The 23,328-nt window shown below is 52.5% G+C and overlaps 3 protein-coding genes across 7 annotated transcripts; all 3 read right to left on the minus strand.

Moving 5' to 3' along the window:
* Positions 1–309: 309 nt before the first annotated feature.
* On the minus strand, positions 310–2,875 carry C22H19orf53 (chromosome 22 C19orf53 homolog). Its single transcript, XM_006175367.3, has 3 exons — positions 2,740–2,875; positions 2,608–2,663; positions 310–755 (listed from the first exon to the last, which is right to left on the minus strand). Exons 1-3 carry the CDS (start codon positions 2,834–2,836, stop codon positions 612–614), a joined length of 297 nt encoding a protein of 98 aa, XP_006175429.1. The 5' UTR covers positions 2,837–2,875; the 3' UTR covers positions 310–611.
* A 519-nt stretch (positions 2,876–3,394) lies between these two features.
* On the minus strand, positions 3,395–9,591 carry MRI1 (methylthioribose-1-phosphate isomerase 1). 4 transcript variants are annotated; one of them, XM_032465482.1, is made up of 6 exons: positions 8,652–9,591; positions 8,337–8,575; positions 7,346–7,521; positions 6,184–6,360; positions 5,881–6,105; positions 3,395–4,056 (listed from the first exon to the last, which is right to left on the minus strand). In XM_032465482.1, the coding sequence occupies exons 1-6, from the start codon at positions 8,781–8,783 to the stop codon at positions 3,929–3,931; spliced, it is 1,077 nt and encodes a 358-aa protein (XP_032321373.1). In that variant the 5' UTR covers positions 8,784–9,591; the 3' UTR covers positions 3,395–3,928. The 4 variants fall into 4 exon arrangements, with proteins under 4 accessions (XP_032321373.1, XP_032321374.1, XP_032321376.1 ...); XM_032465483.1 differs by having other exon boundaries at positions 3,395–5,159; XM_032465485.1 differs by having other exon boundaries at positions 3,395–5,169.
* A 151-nt stretch (positions 9,592–9,742) lies between these two features.
* CCDC130 (coiled-coil domain containing 130) lies at positions 9,743–22,733 on the minus strand. Of its 2 annotated transcripts, none has more exons than XM_014551198.2 (10): positions 22,652–22,733; positions 20,162–20,377; positions 18,589–18,642; positions 17,388–17,470; positions 15,541–15,596; positions 13,854–13,914; positions 12,870–13,012; positions 12,602–12,774; positions 10,561–10,699; positions 9,743–10,463 (listed from the first exon to the last, which is right to left on the minus strand). In XM_014551198.2, exons 2-10 carry the CDS (start codon positions 20,162–20,164, stop codon positions 9,961–9,963), a joined length of 1,215 nt encoding a protein of 404 aa, XP_014406684.1. In that variant the 5' UTR covers positions 20,165–20,377; positions 22,652–22,733; the 3' UTR covers positions 9,743–9,960. The 2 variants fall into 2 exon arrangements, with proteins under 2 accessions (XP_014406684.1, XP_006175430.1); XM_006175368.3 differs by having other exon boundaries at positions 20,162–20,206; positions 22,652–22,731.
* Positions 22,734–23,328: the final 595 nt, after the last annotated feature.

Below are 23,328 nucleotides of genomic sequence, written 5' to 3' on the forward strand. Positions count from 1 at the left end.
TCTCTACAAGGTGGTGGCAGTACTTGTCCTGAGGATGGGAAAGTGGCTCTCTCAGCTGCCTGGTTTGTGCCTGCCAGAGGAAATGACCCCGGGGATGTCCATGGAGGGTGTGCAGATGAGTCACCCAAGGTGGGATAGAAGAAGACTCTCCCCTAGCTCCGAGCCTGGAGGTACAGAAGCCCATTTGTCCTTCCCTGGGCACGTGGCTGGTCTCCTGTGGAAACTGCAGGGGCTGACCCAGTTAGGACACTGTCCCCAGGCCCCAGCATGGCCAGCTCACAGAAGCATGTAACCAGGTGACCACAGAAGGAATGACAAAGTTAGGTTTATTAGCTAAACCAGTGGAGGCAGGATGTGGTGACAGGAAATTTGTGAAGGCATCCTCCTGGCCTTGGGCCTTAGCCTGCCCTGAGTTCTCGGCACTGTGGGAAGTCAACCAGTGCACTTCTGACCTGCTGATCACCTGATCACAGGCCTGGCCCCCACTAGAGTTCAAAGAGCAACCCAAGGCTCTGGGGAGCATGGCCCCTCCTCCCTACGGGGGGGTCACCTGAACAGGTCTGAGCACAGAGGAGGGGGCTGCGGTGATGGCCTCTGCCAGGGCGGCATCCTTAGGAAGGCGTCTTGGTGGTGGAGGAGGCTGCTGCCTTCTTCTTGGCAGGGGCCTTCAACAGTGCCAGCTTCTTGGGCAGACTGCTGCTGGCTTTCATGACCACGTCATGTTCGATCTTCTTCCGGATCCCAACCTCCAGGTTCTGAGGGAGCAACCACGGTGCAATCAGACTGGGACCTGAGGTGGAGGGGGGGCCTGACCTGCTCACTTTTTCCTGTGAGCTCAGAGCAGGGTGGATTGGCAACTCCCCTGCCAACCGCACCTGAGAGTCTGGTGGCTGGTGTTGAAGTCCTGCTCCTGCCCTGCAGTCTTTAGGGCACTGCACACAAAAAATGCCTTCTCATCTTTGAATCTCAGCTTCTAAACCTCCATGCACCCCCATTTTACAGATGGGAAATCAAGGCACCTGCAGCAAGGAGGCACTTGCCCAGGGTCTCTGGCCTCAGCTTCCAGGCAGGCAGCCCTCTCATGTCCCCCATCAACTCTCCTTTGCAAATGATGAACTGGGGCTCTGAGAGATACAGATGTGAACAAGTAAAGGCACAGGAATCAGAACCCAAGTGTTTGGGTCCAAAACTGGTAGTTTAATCATTATTATCTAACCTGCTCCCTTGCCCCATCTCTAAGTTCCAATGAACCAGGACCACCATGACCGTCACCACATGCCTGGGCACAGGGGACACAACAGTGAAGACAAAGAAAAACCTCTGCCCTCATGGAGCTGACATTCAGTGTGTGTGTGTACAACATAATTGTCAATGACACACTCTGTCAAGCTGTTAAAATGGTTACAGGTGATAAGGGCTGCTAGGAAGAAAAGAAAACAAGTGGCCAATGAGGCTGGAGGGAGGGAATAAGGGGAAGAGGTGAGGGCAGGGACAAGACAGGAGCAGAGCACGCCGGGTCTTATGGGCTGTGGGAGGAACTGGGCCCTTCCTGAGTGAGGTGGGAGCCATGGAGGGTTTGGAGTAAGTGCCTTGATTCAGGTGCTCACAGGCGCCCCCTGGCTGCTATGGGGAATGGTGTGGGGGTGCAGGGCAGAAGATCAGGGAGGATGCCACTGCCCTGGTCCAGGTGGGAGATGATGGGGTGGGAACAGGTAGGGGATCAGGGAGGTGGGAAGTGGGTGGATTCCAGATTAATCCAGAAGGCAAAAAGGATGAGATCCAATCTGGATGTGAGAGAAATGGGGTAATCTTGAGTATCTGGAAAGAGACTGTGGCAGGATGGTGATGGGGTGGGGAAGCAGAGAGGGGGTACTGGGAGCCTGGTTTGGTTTTGGACACACTGAGTTGGAGATGCCCATGAGACACTTTCCCTCTCTGCCTGCCAGATGGAGGTAAGCAAACCACTGGGTACCAGGGTCTAAGAAAACTGAGGCTCTAGGGACACTAAACAATTTGCTTAAGAGTATGGGTCAAGTTAGGATGTGGAGTACAATCTGAACTCAGATTTTTGTCGCCACCATAAAATATTTTATAATTTCTCTCTATAATTAAAAAAAACTCTCTGTAACTTCTTTATAAGCTCAATCCTACTTATCTGTATATTAAAAAGCTACACTTGTAGACAATCATAAAAATGACGTTTACTTCAGTTCTGTGCTGTTCTCAGGGTTTTACAGGTATCCTATGGCATCGAATCTTTACAATTTTAGGAGGAAACTAAGACCATTTCATAGGGAAGAGGCTCAGGATGAAGAAATACTGTCAATGGAGCTGCGCTTTGCACGCAGCACTGCCTTCTTGCAAAGCTGGGTTTTCAACTCCTTTCCCACGCATTCTACTCCACTAAGTTACTATCAAGTAGCATAGTAACAGCAGCTACCGTGTATTCAACACTTTTTGCAAGCCAGTCCTTGCTTTGGGAGGCCTGTTGATTGGTACGTAATGTTTCTGTACCCACTGCACAGGGGAAGAAACTGAGGCTCACAGCACTGGGCCCCTCACCAGCCTCCACGCTTCGTCTTTTGACCCCCGCACGCCAGCACTCACCTTCCTGAGCTTTTCCTGCTGCACGATGCGTGTCTTCTTGGGTGCGATAACGCGACCTGGGGAGAGATGCGCTCTCGTGAGGCCGGAGATCCCCGGGCCCACCTCGCCCCCAGCCCTTGGCCCGCTCCTCACCGCCCTTCCTCGGGCCCCGGTTCCGCGCTGAGGCCACCGCCGCAGTCTTGCTCTTCGCCGGCTTCTGCGCCTGGAACTTGCGCTGCCCCTGCGCCATGATCAGGCACGCACGGGAAGAGGTGGGGCTGTGCGCCGCCGCCGCCGGATGGCGCGGGGCACGATGGGATACAGTGGGGCCGGAGGGCGCAGTGGCTCACGGGATACAACGTGGCAAAGAGTTAAAGGGATAGTTGCCCACGATGGTGGCTCATACCCAGCGTTTAGCAAAACTTTCGAAGTAAAGGTTTTAATGATAAGCTAACACTGGGCGCTTATTTGTTTTATAAAACTTATACTGTCTTATGCTCTTTATACATAAAATTCAAGTCTAGGATCTAGGGTGAGGCGAGTGAGGCACTGTGGTGCAAAAGTTAGAGTCCCCCAAACTTCAGTAATCAAGATAAATAATATTTTCAGTATTAACAGTATTTTACTATTAAATCAAGTCGTCAAACTACAGCCTGCAGACTGACTACCTGATGTTGTAAATAAAGTTTTATTGGAATGAGTTTGGTATCAGGAGTGAGGGAAGTAAGGTCAGTGTTCTACTTTACTTAATATCTTAAAAAAAATTTTTTTTTGAAGCTCTTTAAATATGTTTATTTTTTACCCTTCACAGAGGCGCTAGGGATTGAACCCAGGACCATGTGCATGCCAAGCACATGCTCTACCAGTGAGCTATAACCCCCCACCCCTTTAATATCTTGATATTTTGTTCATCTTGGATTTTTTTTTGCATTAATTTTGACTTTTCAAAAATATTGCATGAAACTATTATTTACCTTGATTACTGAGCTTCTTAGTGCCCGCTTTAAAATTTTGCACCTGAGAGCAACCTAAGAAGGTGGTACTAGTATTGGTCCTGAGGAAACAAGAGCATGGAGAGGTGAAGTGACTTGGCCAAAATCACATAGCAGAAAAAGTGGCAGGACTGGGGTATGGACTCGGGCAGCCTGGCTCCAACTGCTGGGCTCTTGGGAGCCATGCAAAGGTCCTGTCTGCTTTCCCTGCTCTGGGAAGAACTGTTTTGGGGAAGGAGGTCAGCTTTTGGGCAGGCCATTCAATATGTTTATTATAAAACCTAGAGGGATGAGGGCAGGATATGGAGAGCTGGGTTGGTTACTTCTGGAGTCCATCTAGGGTCTCCCACTCAGGAGCCCCTGGCACTTAGGGCTGCCCGGAGCTCCTCAGGAGCGAAGACACCCAGCTCCGTGATGATGCCACCGGTGATGAGGTCGTGCGGGGTGACATCGAAGGCAGGATTCCAAATCGCAATTCCTGCAGGGGCAAGGGGGGGCAAGAGGGCAGGTATTTGGTTCAGTGAAAGTTCTCAAGCTATTGTCACCTGTTTCTCCCATGGTGGTTCTTGGGATTGGGGATCCTTGAGAATCTGGGGATCCTCATCCCACAAATTCACAAAGGCATGGGTTTTGACACCTAGTAATGAATTTAGATCCCCTACCATTCCTGCATTGTTGCTGTTCAAGAAGAAAGCTTCAAAGTCTTATATACACCCACCCCACTTATGCCTGCTCCCAGAAACCTCCAACAATCCACCTCAGGGCCTTTGCACAGGCTGTGCCCTCTGCCTGGATGCTTTCTCTCAGATAGGCATGTGATTTGATGTCTCATTTCCTCTAGATCTTTGCTCAAATGTCACCACCTCAGTGAGAACTTCTCTGATCATACTGTTTAATCCTTCCTCACCTCATTTATTTCTCCTTCCTAACATGCACTCATTTTATTATTTATTGTGTTTGTCATCTGTCTCCCCACTGGACTGTCAGTTCCATGAGGGCAGGAACTTTTGTATCTTTTTTCACTCCTGTATCCCCAGAACCTAGCACTGGTCAGGTGCTCAAAAATAGTTACTGAATGAATAACAATCTCTTACACAAGAGGCTGCAAACTGGTGGCCTGTAACTTTCTTGTCTCTGGCTCATCGTTTTTTAAGACCACTGAATTAGCTGCCAGCTTTCAAAATGTGGGAAATTTCATAGTAGCTATCTTGATTGTGGTGGTGGTTCCATAGGTGTATATATCTATCAAAATTCGTCAAATTGTACATCTGAAATATGTGTAGTTTACTGTACAGGAATTATACCACAGTAAAGGTGGTAAAAAAGATTTAAAAAGTAATACTTAAAAAAGAAGTTAATTTCTTTAAACACATTAAATGCACTTATCTTGTTTTAAAAAAAAAGTATGGCTTCTCTTGGAAAAATCAGAAGATCCATCCCCCTGGGGTCTGCATCTCTGTCACCATTGCCAGAGCAGACTGTCGGGGCCCCGGGACGGCCTGCGTTACTCGGTTTTCTTGGGGGAGGGGCAAGGTGAGTTGTCAACTCCGCTTTTCATGGTCTTAGGGATTTTGACCAGTGCTAATTAAGCCTCCAGGAAAGCAGGGGCACCAAAAAAAAAAAAAGAGAGAGAGAGAAAATATTTCAGAATTAATGGATCTATTTTTAAAAAGCTGTAAGGAACCACAGCAGAAAACAACAGAATATTAGGACTTCCTTCCACTTAGCTGTAGTGTTATTTCTACTCTGACTCCATATTCGGACTAGGAAGTGGTGGCCCTGCAGTATTTTCAGTGCTTAGAGGTTTTAACTGGTCCCTTTTATAAAAGGTTTTCAGTCCTACTTGTTAATATTTAATGAGCACTAAGGGCCAGGCACGTTTCTCCATGTCACATGGGTTCACTCACTGAATGCCCTGGGGTGTATGGGGGAGGTCACAGCCAAGATGAGAGAGTTTTAGGCAACCTGGCTACACAGCCAGGAAGTGTGGGGAAAATGAGAAATAGCTGTGTCTCTTCATAGGCACCTGGCCACGAGATACTCTTATTTCTTCTTCAGGTGAGAAAACAGAGAATAACAAGACAATTTGCTCAAGGTTTCCCAACTCATCAGTTATACCTTCTGACCTTGAATCTGACCTCCAAGATGCTTCTGCTCTAAAAAAATGGCTTGAAGGAGCTGCTTATGACACCCCAAGGAAGGTTGATGACACCGCAGATGCCACCTGCCACCCGTAAACGGGCCAGGGTGCCTAAACTGAGGTGCCCAGGCACTGTGGTGCCCCACTGAGCACATGGCTTACCGGGTGCCGCAATCCGGACCCCATTGACATCGGTCAGCTCCTGGCCGGGGCGCTCCTCAATGATGATCTCCTGGCCTGTCTCCAGACGGAGGTCACAGGAGGAGCTGGGGGCAGCCACATAGAAGGGGATGCCATGGTGCTTGGCGGCGATGGCTAGCTGGTAGGTTCCCACTTTGTTGGCTGTGTCGCCATTGGCAACCACGCGGTCGGCTCCCACAACCACGGCTAGGGAATGAGATGTTGTGAGTGACAACCTGCCCCCGGAAACCTGGAGCCCTGCCCACCGGCTCTCCGCCTGCTGACCTGACACGCCCTGGTGGGCCATGGCAGCTGCCGCCATGCTGTCTGCAATGAGGGTGGCGGGGATTTGTTCGTAGACCAGCTCGAAGGCTGTCAGCCGGGCTCCCTGGTTGTAAGGCCGAGTCTCCGTGCAGAAGGCACGCTCTAGACGGCCCAAGTTGTGCAGTGAGCGGATCACACCTATGGGGCCCGGCGCACCAGGAGCAGGCCAGGATGAGACGAGAAGGGACAGATGGGCAGGGTGGCCCATAGGTTAGGGGCACAGTTCTCCAAAGGCTGGCCAGGCAGTCCCAACCCTGGGCCCTTGCAGTGGCTGTTCCCTCTGCCCGGTACATGTGTGCTTAGAGAACACTTTCTTGGTGAGGCGTTCCTGATTCCTCCATCTCACATGACATTAATAAATGTTTGTTGAGTTAATGAAGGAATGCATGCATGAGTGAATGATGGGGCACACAGAAGGTACTTAATAAATGTTGAGTGACTGAAGGAATAGATGCCTGCATGAATGATGGGGTACACAGTAAATAAGCATTTATTAAGCATAAATATTTGTTGAACGAATGAATAAATGAATGTCTTGCCATGAGGGCCTTAGTCTCCAGGCACAAGGGTGGGATGAGGCAGGAAAGGAAATCTCCTGGAGAATTTAGGATCAAGTGGAATCTGCTGCCTTGACCCCCAGGACCCAGTCCTCCCAGTCCTGGTCACAGCTACCCTAATCTTTCTTTAGGAGGCTACATCCTTGCCCTTAGTTCTCCTGGAGTCCATGTCCAAAACACTTTCTAGGCACATGGCTCAGGCCAGGCCTATCAAGTGACTGATCCTGGATGGGCAGGGGACTCCATCAGAGACCCTGATATATTAGGAAACCTCTTGACAGTTGGAATAGAGACCTTTGGCTTTTCCTCATGATTTGAATCTTGACTGACTAGTGGAGAGTGAGGATGATGCCGCCATGGAGGAGTTCAGAGCTTAGGGACAGGGATAGATGGATCCTGATGCTATTATTTGAACCCCTGGATCCAGCCATACCTGAACACAACCTCTGAGCATTTCTGCACAAGAACTAATAAATTCATATTTTGGGGGGTGTACAAAGTGGTTTGGGTTTCTTTCTCTTGCATCCAAAAATGGCCCTCCCACATCCCTGTGGATGCCCACTCACCTAGGGCTGTGCCATAGCCAGCGGTGGCCAGTGCACCAGTGTTGCAGTGGGTCAGTACCGTCACCTTGTCGCCCCCGGGTGCTGCCCGCTCTAGGAGGTGGCGGGCTCCCAGGTCCCCAATGCTTCGATTGTCCCTGAGGTCTTTCTCCAGCATGTCCTCAGCCCAGCGGATCACTCTGGGGCCAACAAGGGGCTCTCAGCATTAGCCACCAGGGTTTATGGCCCACACTAGCCCCTCTTCCCTGCCCAACACTGCTCTGTGGGGGCTCTCCTGCTGAAAGCCTCTCACAGCTGTGGGGCTGGATCCTTTGTCACAGCCACCAAACTATCACTTCATTTGCTCTCAAGACACATGTTTATCAAGCACCTCCTGTGTGTCAGGTGCTGGGGGACACAGCAGTGAACAAAACAAAAATCTCTGCCCCTATGGAGCTGACACGGGGGTAGGGAAAGCAGATGAGTAGACAATAAAGCAAAGGAAAAGGCAGCAAAGTCAGGAGACAGAGGACAGGGGATGAGCTGCATTATACAGGGGGTGGGAAGGCTGAAATCTGAAGGAGAGGGGATTGGCTAGGTGGATATCTGGCTTGCATAAACAGTGTGTGCAAAGGCCCTGAGGCAGGAGCAAGCCTGGCAGTTAAGGAACATGGAGAGTGTGTAGCAGATATGGAGAGTGAGTGAGAAGAAGGCAGGGAAAGGATCAGGGCTGGGAACAAAATTCCTCAAAAGCAAAAACCAGGTAAACGAAGTGGCACCTGAAAGGGCCTTGAAGGGCAGATAGAGCTGGGCATATTCAGGGAAGGTAAGTCAAGGGACTGAGTTCAAGGGCCTCAGGGCCAGGCTGCCCGGTGTCGAGTCCCAGCCCTGCCTGTATGGGCTTGGACTAAGCGCGCCCTGCCTCAGTTTCCCCATCTGTAGAACAGGTCGCCGTGCTAAAAAACTGAATGAATAGCTTTTGGTTAGAGCAGTGCCTGGCACAAGGGTCCTCTACCTCTCCCGGACCGCCTCCTCGGTGGCGCCCTCCCGCTCCGCCTCCTGGGCTGCAGCCTCGGCCAGGTCTCGGGCGGCGCGGGCCATGTTGACGGCAGTGGGCCGGGCGGTGACAAGGAAGCTCAGCGCGTCGCGCACGAAGGCCACGAGCGCGGCGAGTCCCGGTCCCCCGGCGCCCGCCTGCAGCTCCACCGCAAGGCTGAGGCAGCCCACGAGCGCAATGGCTGGGGCACCCCGAACCTGGTTGGGGAAGGAGGGCGTCAGGGACCGCAGGCACCGTGATCCCTCCCACCCAGGGCACGCCGCGTGGCCCCACCTTCATAGCGCGGATGGCCTCCCAGGCCTGGCGCACTGAGCCCACCGCCTCGTAGCAGCTCTGCTGGGGCAGCAGCAGCTGGTCAAGGATCTGTAGTGAGCCCCGTGAGTAGCGGATCGCCTCCAAAGTCATCTTGTCGCCGCCAAGCTCACCACAAGAGCACTCCGGGGGCCCGCGCGCACCAAGGGCGGGGCCAGAACGCGCTAAGGGGGCGAGGCCGGGGCCCCAGGGGCGGGCCTCCAGGAGGACGCGCGTGCGCACACCAACCCGGCAGGTTCTCGGTACCAGCCATCCACGTGGTGGATACTACCTAACCTTCCCGGCCAAGCCTGGACAGTTAGCCACCCCCTCGGAACCACAAAAGTGCCACCATTTATGGGGCAACTACCGCATGCCAGGTCTTGTGTTAAGCGCTTGGCTATAGCAAGACCCCCGAGTCCCAGGTGGGCACCCTTAGGTGCCAGACTCCCCTAGCCAGAGTGAGTGCTGCTTGTCGCCTGACGTAGAGTAAGGCCCTAATTGGACGTTCCATGACCGAACGGACTCTTACTGCTGCCCTGAGACTTTACCATCTCCGCGAGGAGTAAAGGCCTGAGGGCTTTACTTTACTACCACCACCTCGGGGCAGCCAGAACCATCAGCCCCAAGAGGGCCGTGTGTCTGATTTGTTCACTGCTGTATCTCCAGGAGCTAGGATAGTGCCTGGTGCACTGCAAGTGCTCCATCGATATCTGCGAAATGACCTTTCTCCAGAATTTTGGGGCAGGTGGTGGGCCATGAGTCTCCTGGTGGATGCTCAGCTGTTTCTGGGCTGTTTTCTCAGTTTACTCGTTTCCTTCAGGAGAAGGAACGTGCTTGGGACTCTTTCACGACCCTTCCAAGGTGTCCCCATAGGCTGGGGATAATAAACAACCCACACTTGTGTGCTCCAGCCCCGGCTGCATCCGGCAACTTTAAAACCCTCCTCAAGTTGGGTGGGGACCGCGCTGTGATCACAGCATCGGCACTGGCTGGTGAGATGTGGGGCAAGCTTGGTTGGGTGGTGGGTAGGGGTGTAGTCCCTGGGCCCATCTAGTAACCTGAGGTGGGGGTAAAGAAGCAGGGCTTTAATGTCGGGAGGCTGGGGGTCCTACAAGGCACAAACACCCTCTCCAGGACCAAATAAATAACAACTTCATCACTGTGAGAAGGTGAGGTCTGGGGAGGGGGCAGTGACTGAGCTCTCCAAGGGCTGGTGGGAGAGCAGGGCTGCAGTCTGTGAGCTGCCTCCTGGGCGTCTTGGCCTCCGAAATGGGTCCAGTTCCGGGAATCACTCACTCTCTGAACCTGAGTAGTCAGCCACAAGGGAGGAGCTGAGGCTACAGAGCTGTGGTGTGTCCTGGAGGCTGGCTCCCTTCTGGGAGGAGCCAAGCAAGGACTGGGGCCTGTCCTGACAGCTCCCCTCCTGCCCCAGTGGTCCACTGTTCTGGGGGGACTCAGCTGTGTCCTGAGAGCAGTCTCGGGGGGATGCGGACCTGTCCTGGGCAGTCCCCTTTGGCTCCTGGGGTTCCCCAGACTTGGGGGTCTCAGCCGTGTGCTGGGGGCTCTCTGGGACCTCCCGGGACCGCCGCCGCACAATGCCCAGGTGTCCCACAGTGATGGGGGAGCCGGTGGGAGCAGATCTGCGGTTCTGGGCCAGCAGCTTCAGGACGCTGCCGGCTTTACTGTTGCTGCTGCTGCTGCCGCTGCTGGTGGCGCCAGGTCCTGGGGTGGAGGGGAACCAGGAGCGGCTGATGATCTCGGTCCGCTTGAGTTTCTGCTTGTCCTCATATGCTGGGGGAGAGAGGGAGGGGGAAGAAGGAGGTCCAGAGCTGCCCTCTGCCCCAGCAGCCCCCTCCCCTTCCTCTCGTGCCCATCGGCCCCCACGCACAGTCGAGGGTGTGGAACTTGAGCAGGGCGGCCAGCCTGCGGTCATCCTCCGTCTCCGGCACCAGCGGGATGGCCAGGCTCGCCTTGGCCTGCAGCGCCTGGTCCCTCTCCTCCTCCTCTTGCATGGCTTTTTTCTTCTCCTGTGTGGGGGAGACAAGGGATGGGGAGGGATGGCAGGTGTCAAACCAATGCCTCTCTCATGCCCTCTAACCTGAAGCGGGGGCGTCCCTCCAGCCAGCAGCGTCTCAATTTCCTTCCCTTTAAGCTTATGTGAGGAAAGGGCCTCACACAGTGCTCGGGACAGAAGTCGCTCAACAAGCAAGAGACACTATCATTAATATGTGGGCCACTGGGTCCTTCACTCATTCACAAGTATTTACACAACGCCTACCTGGTACCAGGTCTTGTTCTAGACACTAGGGACACAGCAGTGAGCAGACAAAACCCTTGTCCTGGTGGAGCTGACATTCTAGTGGGTGAGTGAGACAAAGTGACAAGGGGAAGAAGAGTGCTGGGTAGGGGCAGGGAGTGGGCAGAGTTCAACCTTAAATGGGGCATGTGGGCTGGAGGCAAGGGTCAGGGACAGTCTCCCTGAGAAGATCATGTTTGAGAAAAGATGTGAGTAAGGGAGCCCTGTGGGTATCTGGTGGAAAAGTGTTTCAAGGTGGAGGGAACAGCCTGTGCAAAAGCCCTGAGGCAGAAGCATGCTTGGTGAGGTTGACAATGAGGAGGCCAGTGTGGCTGGAGAAGAATGAGCAAGGGGAAGGTGGAGATGGGGGTAGGGAGGGGAAGGGGCAGATCATTTGGGCCTGGTGTGCCATGAGGAGGACTTTGGCTTCTACTTTTAGTAAGTGGGAGCCATAGAGGGTTCTGACCACAGGAAGGATGTTATGATTCAGGTGCTTGCCGGCGCCCCCTGGTGGCTTTGAGGGGAACAGGCTGTGGGGACAACGAGGGCTCGGGCCTGGGGACCAGGGTGGAGGGACTGTGCTGGTCCAGGCAGGAGCTGATGGAGGCTGTGGAAAGTGGTCAGAGCCTGACAGAATCTGCTGACAGATGGGGAAGCAGGAGTGGTGGTTACAACAAGACGAACCACAACTGGCTCTGGGCTTTGGGGGCTGAGCGCCTGGAACAAGAGAGATGCCTCCCTTACTGAGAAGGGGAGGATGTGGGCAGGGTGGGTTAGGGACTGAAGGGGGTTCTTTGGGATGTTACTTTGAGGGTCCTTAGACCCTGAGACCCTCAAACATTTTGGGATGCTCAGAGAGCAGGGGACACAAGAGCCCAGGGCACAGGCTTGGCCAGAGGGATACACTTTTAGTAACAAATAATTAGTAAGAAAACCAGCAATTTTACCTCTAATAATAACGACCACAGGATGATCAGAAGAGGAGATGTGGAAAGAAGAGGGCAGCAGGATGATGAAACCAGAGCTTGTGCCCTGCTATGGGGTCACCCAGGCACTCCTGTCTGGGCTCCATTTGGGTGTGAGCTGCCCCACAGAGCAAGGGAAGAGGCAGAGGTCCTCCTGTCCTGAGGGACTCTTCAGAGCCCCGCCGGATGCCCACAAAGGTGAAAAACCTGTTTACATTATACTCATCTGACCCCAGACCCCCACTCCCTGTGATTTAGCTCCATCAAGCATTTTTGGCACAACTGTAGTAGCCACTGTGTCACTGACAACAATGCCCCGGGGTGTCCTCCAGCCAGGACCACGTCCCCCAGGGTCCCGGGTCTGCGTTTGCACCTGCGCCTTCAGTGGCTCTGTAATCAGGCACAGGTGTCTTGCCCAAGCATTTACACAATGAGATACACGTTATACATTTTGCTGTAGGTGACTTTCCCTTTTTCCTTCCAGGGATTGACTATAGGGATGATTTTGGAAATTTTGTTGGGGGCAGGTTGCTAATCTATGGATTTTGTTTCAGGACAGCTGAGTGGGCCCATGAAACATGTTCGGAGCTCTCCCTGCTCTGATGTTGGTGATGCTGGGCACCCACTGCCTGCCTGTGGTCCAGACCAGGGGCCAGAGCTCTGCTCACCCGGAACCTTTTCCGCAGCATGCTGTTGAGGGCAAAGTCGTCCTTCCAGGCGCTCTGGGCCTCCTGGATGTGGCTCAGGGTGGGGAGGGCCTTCTTGAGTGTGCTCCGGTCGGCCTCGCCGTGCTCCAGGCGGAACATAGCATCTGTCTCCAGCTTCTGCTTCTTCTCGTGCTCTGCAATGGTGACAGTGTGGCTGGGCCTTCGGGGCCCCGGCTGGGGGCTGGGGTCGGGGTTGGGGTCAGGCTGGGAGCCCACCTATGGCACTCACCTGTTGTCAGCACCTGCTCATTGTCCGCCATGTCCCAGCGCTCCTCCTTGCGCTGGGCGCCGCTCACAATCACGTAGTCGCAGTTGGCGGGGTCTGTCTGCATTTCGATGTAATTGACGCAGAGGTGGCATTTCATCCGGAATCTGGACAGTGGGGAGGGCAGTGAGCAGAAGTCAGGATGTTGTGACCCCCCAAGGACACCCTGTGACCCCGCCTGCTTCCTTCAATCTGTGCGCGCCATAGGCAGGTGTCACTGAGCACCTACGACATGCTGGGCTCCGTAACTGGGGGTACAGTCATGGGTGAGACAGATGTGGTTCCATCAACCCAGCACTGACTTTCTGTCTGGAGTCTGATCACTAGTTCATCTAGGCATTTATTCATTTGTTCATTCATTTGTTCATGCATTCATTCAACAAACCCTCCAGAGCTAGGCTGCTCTGTGGCGGGCTTGGCACCAGCTGCTGAGGACACAGCAGTGAAGTAAGCCAACCTGCTCTTGTTGGGGCTGATGTTCCAGCACAAGCAACCAGAGTGTCTAGCGGTGAGCGCCGCTTTAGAAAAGTCATCTCTGAGGGGTGGTGTTGAAGCAGAAACCCCAGGAGGGAGAGGGAGCCTTGTAGATGTCTAGGGAAGAGCGTTCTAGATGGAGGGCACCAGGGTGGGAGCCTTCCTAGGGTGTGTGAGGGCCAGTGAGGTAGCCATGTGGCTGGAGAAGGGTGAATGAGGGGGAAGGTAGAAGAAGGTAAGGGCAGGGAGGGGACTGAGCAGAGCTTTCAGGGCCTTGAAGGCCATGGGGAGGACTCAGGCTTTTACTCTGAGGAAGGTGCGAGCCATAGAGGGTTCTGGGCAGAAGGCTGTCCCCTGACTGACAGGCCACAACAGTTTACAGGAGAGGCTCATAGGGAATGGTCATTAGGCAGAGGGTACGAGCTTCCCTCCCCCTCAGACTCCCTCACCCCCAGGCCCCCGGGCTGCCTCTACCTGTAGATCGGGGTCGTGTAGTAATTGCCAACCTTCTTCTTTTCTGCGTTGTAACGAACACCTGGGATGAGGGGGAGAGAATGAGGCTGGGGCTCAGTCCACCCCAATGTTTCTTCCTGGGGTCAGGGGCAGACGGGCTGGTATTCCACCCCCTGCAAGGGAAACACCTCTGGGAGACACTGAAATTCCAGGTGGGAAAGAGCCATGGCTGTGTGACAGGTGCTCAAATCACAGACAAGGGTGGGTCGTTGAAGACTGTGGGTCTGGGGTCAAATCCCGGCTCCACACACTACCAGCTGAGCGACCTGAGGCCAGCTGCCCGGCCCTCTGGCCTCAGTGGCCCCATCTATGGGACAGAGGTGGCTATAACGCCTGCCACACAGGGCTGAAGTGAGAACTGAGGAGCAAATAATGCACGCAGATTGCTTAACACAGGGCTGGGCACTCGGCGAGAATTCAAGAGGGGTTGGCTTAATGCCACCTTTGATGCCATCTCCAAGACCTACAGCTATCTCACCCCCCGATCTTTGGAAAGAACTGTGTTCACCAAGTCTCCCTGTCAGGAATTCACTGACCATCTCGTAAAGACCCACACCAGAGTTTCTGTGCAGAGGACCCAGGCTCCAGCTGTGGCCACCACACAGATTTATATGCAAAAAATAAAGTGAATGAAGCCTGTCTATAAAAAAAAAAAGAGGAGTTGGCTTTTATTATTTTTCTAGAGAATATCCAGGTTTTTTTGTTTGTTTTGGTTTTTGCTGATTAGATTTTATATTCTTGACTGTTTGATCTTGCTTACTGGGTGAAAAACCTTAAACCAGAAAAGCAGAGCTCAGGCTGGCAGGTGGTGTGGCCTGTCTGGGTTTCCCTTACTTGGGGGGCTGCTTCCGTGCATGACCCTGGGGGTGACCCATGTGTGGGGTCAGGCCCAGCCCTGCTCTTTGTCCCCTGAGCACCTGGTGGCCTGTAGGGCATGTGCCCCTGGCTGGGTCTGACTCAGGGGATGTGTAAGGGGCTCACTCGCCCTCCTCAGCAGTGGGGTGGCCTGGCCCCTCCTTCTTGTCCTGGGCCCTCCCACTGAGAGCAGCTGGCTCCTGTTTTCAAAGCGGGATGCCCGGGGTCAGGCACTGTGGGAAGGGCTGAGGACTCCTGTATTACAGAGAAGGAAATGGAAGCCGGAAGGTTGAGTCACCTGCCCAAGCCCTCAGGGCTGCTGACCTGGGCCATGGACCCACGTCTGTCTGTCCACCTGTGCACATGCAGACACCATTAGGGGTCCAAACGCTAAAGTAAGGGCAGCGGCAGCTAGAGTTTCTGAGCCCTCATACGTGCTACGTGCTGTGTGCTAAGTCCTTTAGATGCCCCACGGGCAGGCACTCCTACCATCTGAATTTCACAGATGGGTAACTGAGGCGCACAGAGGCTCAGTCCCTTGCCGAGGGTCACCCAGCTGGGAAGTGGCAGCGATGGGATCTGGACCCAGGGCCTCCTAACTGCTCTGCAATGAGGCATCCATGGCCCGCCAGTCACTTGAGGGGCCTGCCTCCTCCTGGACTCCGGATCAGGGCCCCGGCAGAGCCAGTCGCTTGTGGTGCCCAGCAGTTAAGGGGCTTGCTGTCCGGGGAGGGGGGGGGGGGTGATGGCGGGGGCTGGGGCGAGGGGAGCGGTGGGGTGGGTGGAAGCTCACCCATGCCAATGTGGTTCTTGCAGCCGTCGCACCAGATGTTATACGGCATTTCAAACCTACAGACAGAAAACAGCTCATTGGTCCCTGTCCACGTGGGCTCCCCCTGGGCCTCCACGCCCGCGGCTCTACACTGCAAGGGGGCCTGTACACAGGAGGGTAGAGAACCATTCCTACAGCCCGGCCAGGCCCATCTGCGACTCTCTGGCCAGCTGACCCAGGCTGGGTGCGAGGCTCCGCCGGGTGCCGCCGGGCCTTCCAGGCCCCACCACATCAGCCGCACAGGGTTCCAAGCAGAGGCGGCAGCAGGCAGCCAGGAGCCCGGGGTCCGATTCCAGCCGAGCTAAGCTGTTGTGCCAGCACTGGATTTTCTTTTTACCCCAGGTCTGTAGGGGTATAGCTCAGTGGTAGAGCCTGTGCTTAGCATGCACAAGGTCCTGGGTTCAATCCCCAGTCCCTCCATTAAATAGACACCTAATTACCTCCCTCACCCCCCAAAAAACCCAAAACAAAGAGATTGTACAGATGAGATGAGGGCTCAGCACACACAGTGGATGAGGGCAGGCCCGAGGCAGGCGAGCTCTGGAACTAGAGGCAGGGCAGGAGTTTGGAGGTGACCTTTAGCTCTGTGCCTCCTGAGACCACTGCTGGGATCTCTGCATCTTGACTCTTTTTCTTTTTTTTTTTTTAACAAGTAGAGTTAACTTTAATCATGTATCATTTTTAACCCAATATCCATAAAACGTTATCATTTAAATATATAGTTAATATAAAAATTTAGGATATTTTACATTTTTCCATACTAAGTCTTTTAAATGTAGTGTTCAAAAAAATTTTTTTAAATTGTAGTTGATTTGACTCCTTTTTCATAGACACTCCTGTCTCTGATTTTTTTTCTTTTCTTTTCTTTTTTATTATTTTTTTGCAGGGAGAGGTAATTAGGTTTATTTAATTATTTATTTATTTTAATGGAGGTACTGGGGATTGAACCCAGGACCTCGTGTACGCTAAACCTGCACTCTATCCCTGAGCTATTACCCTCCCTCAATGTCTGCCTCTGATGGTTTTGCCACTAGATCCTCTGCTCAGGCCAGGGCAGACCCTAGAGGCTGAGGGCAGAGTCCACAGGGGAAGGCTTGCCCTCACTGCGTCCTCTGGGGTGACACAAGCTGGCTTCTTCTCACCATGGACGACCCACAGGGTGCTGGCCACAAATAAGAGGAGAACCCTGCAGAAAGGGCCATCATCCTGGTGTGACTGCAGTAATGGCTGTGATCCTTTATCCAGCCCATATCCATGCCCTTTGCAACGGGGCTCTGCAGCAATTCTTGTCAAGCGGTGGAGTGTGCTGCCCCATCCCCTGCATCATGACTTGCTTTGGACAATTGATAAGACAGAAGTGGCAGGGTACCAGCTCAGGGTCTTTGCCTCAAGAAGCCTTGCATGCCTCTGCTGACTCTCTTTTGGAACCTGGATACTGCTATGTGAACAAGCCCAGGCTAGCTGGCTGGAGGATGAGAGACACTTGGAATGAAGTCCAGTCATACCAACCAAGCCCCCAGCTAGGCAATCCCCAAACATGTGAGACAGCCCAGCCCAGGTCAGCCAAGCCCAGCCAGGGACAGACAGGGCCAGCAGAGGCATCCAGCTGAGGTGCAGACTCATAACCAACACAAAATACATGCTTATCATTTTGTTATGCAGCAACTGCTGATTGATACAGCAACTTGCTGCTTTATGGAATTAAGACCCTGCAGCACTGGGCAAAATCAGGGGCTGCTGAAGTCTCCTTGAGGTTGACGCCATGGGACACAGCAAGCAGGGGTCCTCAGGTGATGCCAGGGCCTTACCTGATGATGAGGATGCCCTGGGACAGCTTCCGAGCCCGTTCCCGAAGAGGGTGGCTGTTGTGGTAGCGGTTGAGCGAGCCATGCTGTGAGAGGACAAGGGAGGAGATTAGCACTGCTGAGCTGGGGGAGCTCATGCTCTCTCACAGGCGAGAGAGGCCTCATTCTTCCATCCTGATGGGAGTGTTAACAGCAAAATGGGAGGCACTGAGGCTCTGGTGAAGGAAGCGGGGTTGGAATCAGAATGCATGAGTCTGAATCCTTCTTCTCCCATTTATGAGCTAAAAGAGCTGCATGACCCTGGGTAGTGACCTCACTGTTTGCCTTTCTGAGCCTGGGTTTCTCCCGTCAGTCAACTGGAGATGCGGATCACAATGGCCTCCCGGTGTCGTGGGGAGGATTCGGGGAGATGACAAGACCGGCAATCGTTTGCTGGGTACTTCATGTGCGTCATCTCATCTGAATTCCTCAACGATTCTGGGAGGTCAGGTCGTCTTTATTTCCCCCTTGGACACATGGGGGAAACTGTGGTGTAGAGAGGCCAAGTCGTGTGCCTGACCACGCAGCTGGGATGTGCTGATTTATTCAGCAGGCCCTCACCGAGCGCCCCCGGGTGGGGATACAGCCATAAATGAGACAGATGGACCTCCCTGCCCTCGAGGAATGGACATTCTAGACGGGGGAGATGGACAATAAGCAAGTAAAGGGACGACACGTCAGGGAGTTATGAGGACTACGAAGAGAAATAAAGCACTAGGTCCTGCAGTAGAGAACGAGACGGTGGTCAGGGAGGCCCTCTGTGAGGAGAGACCTAAAGGGAGGGAAGGAGCCTTGTGGTCAAAAGGAGGAAGAGGTTCTGGGCAGAGGGAACAATGAGGAGGCCAGAGAGCTGGAGCTGGGCGGGTGAGGGGATCTGACCCAGAGCCTGTGTGAGGGTCTTCATCTTGGACTCTGCTGCAAACATGCCAAACTCGATGCTGGGCTGGCGTTTACATGGGTCATAGGTGAGAGCCACATCTGCCATCCAGGAGGAAAGGCTGCCTGGAGACTCGAGTGACAAGTTCAAGGTACTGAGACCTCAGCTTGGCCACCCAGCTTCTGCAGCCATGGCTGTGACTCCAGGAGGGGACGATGTGCTTGGGGACCCTGCCTTCTACGGTCGCTTTGCTATCATGGAGCCGGAGAAGGAAGCCTGCGCCCTTACCTTTTCAGGGTTGAAATCCGGAGGGTAGTACTTGTTTACACCTTTCCTTTCACCCTGGAAAGCAGAAGAGAGACTTGACTCAGAGAGGGTCCTGCAGGAGACCTACTCGTGCAGCCTTGTGGGGCAAGAGCAGGACGAGGCAGACAGGGACATCCTAGAGGACGGCCCTGGGCTCCGTGTCTGATTGAGGCCTGACAACTTGGGAAAAAAACCCACTGTCGTCGCTGTGGAAAATTCCATGGGGGTCAGACTCTCCTAGAGTAATGGCTTTCATGGTTATTTTGGGACCATGACTTACTGTAAGACATATTTAACACTGCAGCCTGGCAAATACACATATAATACAGTTGTAGCCCGGGTTTCAGGAAAGAATGCTTACCCAGCTCTCTTTTAAATGCTGGCAGCCACTGGCTGAATTGACTTAATGAACCACCAAAGCAGTGGGTCTCAAACTTGGCTGCAACTTAGCAACCATCCAAGGAGTCTCTAAAATACTGATGCCCTGCATCCACCCCTCCTAGGGGTTCTCCTGACAGAAGACCTGCTCCGGGACACCGTGCCTGGACACAGGGGCTTTTCAAAAGCAACCTGGTAAACACGTTTATATACACTTCCTTGTATGTGCATGTTCATTCACAACAGCCAAACAGTGGAAATGACCCAAACGTCCACCAGCGGATGAATGCAGAAACCAAACGTGGTCCATCCATATAATGGGATATTATCCAGCCATAAAAAGGAGTGAAGCTCTGAAACATGCTACAATGTAGATGAACCTTAAGAACTTCATGTTAAGTGAAAGAAGCTGGATACAAAAGGACACATGGTACACCATTCCATTGATATGAAATGTCTAGAGCAGGCAAATCCAGAGACAGAAAGCAGATTGGTGGTTGCCAGGGCCTGGGGACAGGGGAACGGGAATGAATGCTACTGGATATAGGGTTTCCTTTTGGGGTGATGGAAATTTTGGAAATAAACAGAGGTGGTCATTGTGCAATACTGTGAATGTGCAAAATGCCACTGAATCGTAACGTATGCTTTAAAATGTTAATTTAATATTATGTGAATTTAACTTCATTTAAAAAAAAAGGGAAAGTGGAGGGATAGATTAGAGGTTTGGGATTCATAGATATATTATTACTATATATAAAATAGATAAGCAACAAGACCTACTATATTGCACAAGGAACTATATTCAAGTTCTTATAATGAGCTGTAATGGAAAAGAATATGAAAAAAAAGTATGTATATGTATAATTGAATTTCTTTGCTGTACACCTAAAACTGACATTGTAAATCGACTATGCTTCTAAAAAAATAAGAATTAAAAAAAGGGGGGGAGGGGGCAGATAAAAGCTCCCTGGGTGATTTTAGTACACAGCAAAGTTTGAGAACCACTGCATCAAAAGACCATGGTCCAGAGTTTGAAAATACCTTATAGCTTGGGTTCAGGGCAGGGGGTGGGCAGGGAGAGGAGACTTTCAGGGGAGGGAAGGTGTTACTTAGGGGACCCCTTTCTGCCACCTAAAGGCCAGAAGAGAAACCCAATGAGCACAGCCTGTTTACTCACCATCTTGGGAGCTGCCTACTGGTTCTCGCCCTTAACACGGCCAATCTGAAAAGATGATGAGACACTGATTGTGCTTTGCTGAGTCACTGCCCAGTGCCTGGGTAGCCTGGCAGAGTACACGGCTTCCCTGCAAAGATGCGCTGGGCTGTGTGTGGTGGTGGTGGTTCAGACGACCTTCCACCCAGGTGGAGGTGGTATCCAAGGGGCTGTGTTTGCCTATGTGGGAAGGGAATGTCCTGTTCACTCTCCATCCAACATGTTTTTCCCAGCTGACACTTCTCATCCCTCCATGGCCCCCATCATCCTTTGCCTGGATGTGTATAGTCCTCCCTGGTCTCCCGGCTCTGCCCTTGACTCTCATGGTCTGCTTTCCCCATAGGGGCCAGAAGGATCTCTTAAAATATAAATCTGAAATATTGCTCTCCTGCTTAAACCCCTCCAGTGATTCCCATTGCTTTGAGAATCAAGTCAAACCCCTCCCCACGGCCTGTGGGACCCCCGTCTGCCTCTCCAAGCCCATCTCTTATCCCTTTCCCTCTCGCTCACTCTGTTCCAGGCACACTGGCTTCCTAGCTGCCTTCAAAGGCCAACTGCCCTGAATGCTCTTGACTAGCTGTCCTTTCTTTGCCACAGGTCTTGGCTCAAATATCCTCTCTGTTAGAGGCCTCATCTGACCACCTGATGTAAAGTCACTTCTTCCCTGGAATTTCTATTACATCACCCTGTATCTGTTTACTTCAGTCTGTCTCTTCCGCCAGGTCACACTGTGCTAAATCACTGGCTCCCAATAAACGCTGACTGCATGAACCACTGACACCTGATTGAGGTTCCATAAGAATCAGTGCAGGTGACAGAGGTATCAAATACAGGGCTCCTTTAAGTGGGGACAGGGAGATTTCCTCCCCCTGCATATTAGGAGGGGAGACTTTCAGGTCAAATAAAAAGAAGTTCAACTTGACACTAAAGAGAGATACTATGAGAGACTAAAGTGTATTCTAGTGTGGGGATTGGCAAATTTTCTCCAACAAGGGCCAGAATTTCTGTCCCAAGGATTTAACTATGCTGTCATAACTAGAAGCAACCAGAGATAATATGTAAGCAAATAGGTGTGGCTGCATTCCAATAAAATTTCATTTATGGACACTGAAATGTGAATTTCACATGATTGTCACAAAATATTATTCTTCTTTTGATTTTTTTCCAACCATTTAAGAAGTTAAAACCATTCTTAGTCCGCAGGCTATACAAAATCAGGCAGTGGTCTGGTTTTGGCCTGTGGGTGTAGTTTAATGGCTCCCTGTGCTAGAGTCAGGAAGTGCCCACTTGTTTCTGTCAACTTAGCTGTGTGTTCTCTGTTACTGTGTTCCACATGCCGCACTGAGCCTATCATTGCCTTCTTTACTCTATACCATGTTATTATTACTTCCAGTTGACAAATGAGGATGTGGGAGCTTAAGTAACTTGCCCACGATCAGAAGCCGATGGGAAGGCAGAGCCGGGGTGCAAAGCCCCAGATACAAAGTGTTCCATCTCCCCCACTGCCCCGAACCTCTCTTTACCTTGGATCCTCCATCTGTAAAGTGTGCCCTTGGAAGAGATTTCCCTAAAGTCACTTCCAAACTAAAAATGCTTTTGTCAACAAAATGGCTCAAGTGCCCACTCAGGCTTGGGGGCACGGTTCCCTGGGCTTGAATCTCACTAGCCTCCCTGAGGTTTTATTTTCTCACCTGTAAGGAGTGGAACACGGCAAGAAGACTGACTTCCTGGGGTTGCTATAAATGAAATAATACACTGGGATGTGCCTGCACAGAAAAGTACTTCATTTACAGGAACTAGGGGTCTTACGGTGGTTTTACCACCGCAGTGAATGGCCCAGGTGGGACTATAAGGTGGCTGTACAGAAATATCTGTTCCTCGGTGTCAAGGATAATTATAAACCCCATTGGCTAAGGGCATAGTGCTTGGGCTTGGATCCCGACTCTGCTGCTTGCTAGCGGCTTGACTTTGGGCAAATTGCCTCGCTCTCTGAGCCTGAGTTTCCTCACTTGTAAAATGGGTTTTATAAAAGTATCAACCTGATTAGGTTGCTGTCAAGTCTCAGTGAGACTCAGCACCTGACGACGGCTTAAACATTGGTAGTTTTGATTATTTCTTATGCCAAACCGTTTTACAAGCGTCATTTTACAAAATCTTCACGACGACCCAATGAGGTAAGGGTTTACTGTCCCATTTCCCAGATGAGGAAACCCTTACGCGGTATAACATGCGCCGGGGTCGCGTCTGGGTCTGGGGTCGCCGCCGGGGCCCGGGGTTTTAGGTCGGGGGTCGCGGCTGGAACGTGGGCTGCCTCCGAGCATCGGGCCCACGTCCGCACAGCTCCGCGGCCCCTAGCACGTTCGTCCCCATTGGGCGGCTCCGAAGCTGGATGAGGCAGTGGACGGACCCCCAGTTCTCTCAGGCCTGCCCGCCCCTCTGCCCGCGCGTACTTACCTGCCCTCCTCCTGACGTCACTCCGCGCCTTTTCCGGAAGTCCCTGGTGAGCGCGCGAGGGGGCGTGGCGCACTCCCTGCGTGACAGGGACGCCTGCGCGAGGAGGGGCGAGGAGGCAGCGCCGCGCCGATTGGCTGAATTTGGAACACGCTACACGCTGCACGCTGCCGGAGTAGACCAATCCGGGCCTGCCCTTCTCGACCTCGAGCACTACACGACGCCCCACCCTCGGCTCCGCCCACTTTACCTCGCTCAAGCCATCCAATTCTGATGGCGCCGTCTGGATCTCGCTGAAGTTGTGGAGCGAGGGTCGGAAAACTTATTTTTCAATGGTTAGCGAGCTAAGAATTGTTTTTCCATTTTTAAATAGTTGGGGGAGAAAAGTCAGAAGTAAAATATTTTATGACTTGTGAAAATGATGTGAAGTTCACATTTTAGTGCCGGTATATAAAATTTTATTGGAATATACCTGCGCCCATTCCTTTACCTATTGTTTATGGCTGCTTTCCCATTACAGTGGCGGAGTTAAATGGTTGCATCAGAGAGCCTATGGCTCACGGAGCTTAAAATTTACTATCTAGCTCTACAGAAATGGGTCAGCCCTTTAGAGATTTCAGACCAGCCTGTTGCCCCTTCTGCACTAGGGAGTGGCTTTTGAATGTACTTTTATGCCCTAA

Source organism: Camelus ferus, chromosome 22 (assembly GCF_009834535.1).
Source record: "Camelus ferus isolate YT-003-E chromosome 22, BCGSAC_Cfer_1.0, whole genome shotgun sequence".
Lineage (NCBI taxonomy): Eukaryota > Metazoa > Chordata > Mammalia > Artiodactyla > Camelidae > Camelus > Camelus ferus.

Bases quoted from the DNA above. Each gene is read 5' to 3' on its own strand.
- C22H19orf53 (XM_006175367.3), bottom strand. From the start codon at position 2,836: ATGGCGCAGGGGCAGCGCAAGTTCCAGGCGCAGAAGCCGGCGAAGAGC. The intron at 2,664-2,739 runs GTGAGGAGCGGG...ATCTCTCCCCAG, and splicing joins CCGGGGCCCGAGGAAGGGCG to GTCGCGTTATCGCACCCAAG. The intron at 756-2,607 runs GTGAGTGCTGGC...TTGCTCCCTCAG, and splicing joins AGCAGGAAAAGCTCAGGAAG to AACCTGGAGGTTGGGATCCG.
- MRI1 (XM_032465482.1), bottom strand. From the start codon at position 8,783: ATGACTTTGGAGGCGATCCGCTACTCACGGGGCTCACTACAGATCCTT. The intron at 8,576-8,651 runs GTGGGGCCACGC...TTCCCCAACCAG, and splicing joins AGGCCATCCGCGCTATGAAG to GTTCGGGGTGCCCCAGCCAT. The intron at 6,106-6,183 runs GTCAGCAGGCGG...CTCATTCCCTAG, and splicing joins GGCCCACCAGGGCGTGTCAG to CCGTGGTTGTGGGAGCCGAC.
- CCDC130 (XM_014551198.2), bottom strand. The intron at 15,597-17,387 runs GTAAGGCCCTGG...TTCTGTCTGTAG, and splicing joins CAGGGCATCCTCATCATCAG to GTTTGAAATGCCGTATAACA. The intron at 13,013-13,853 runs GTAGAGGCAGCC...CCCACTGTCCAG, and splicing joins TACACGACCCCGATCTACAG to ATTCCGGATGAAATGCCACC.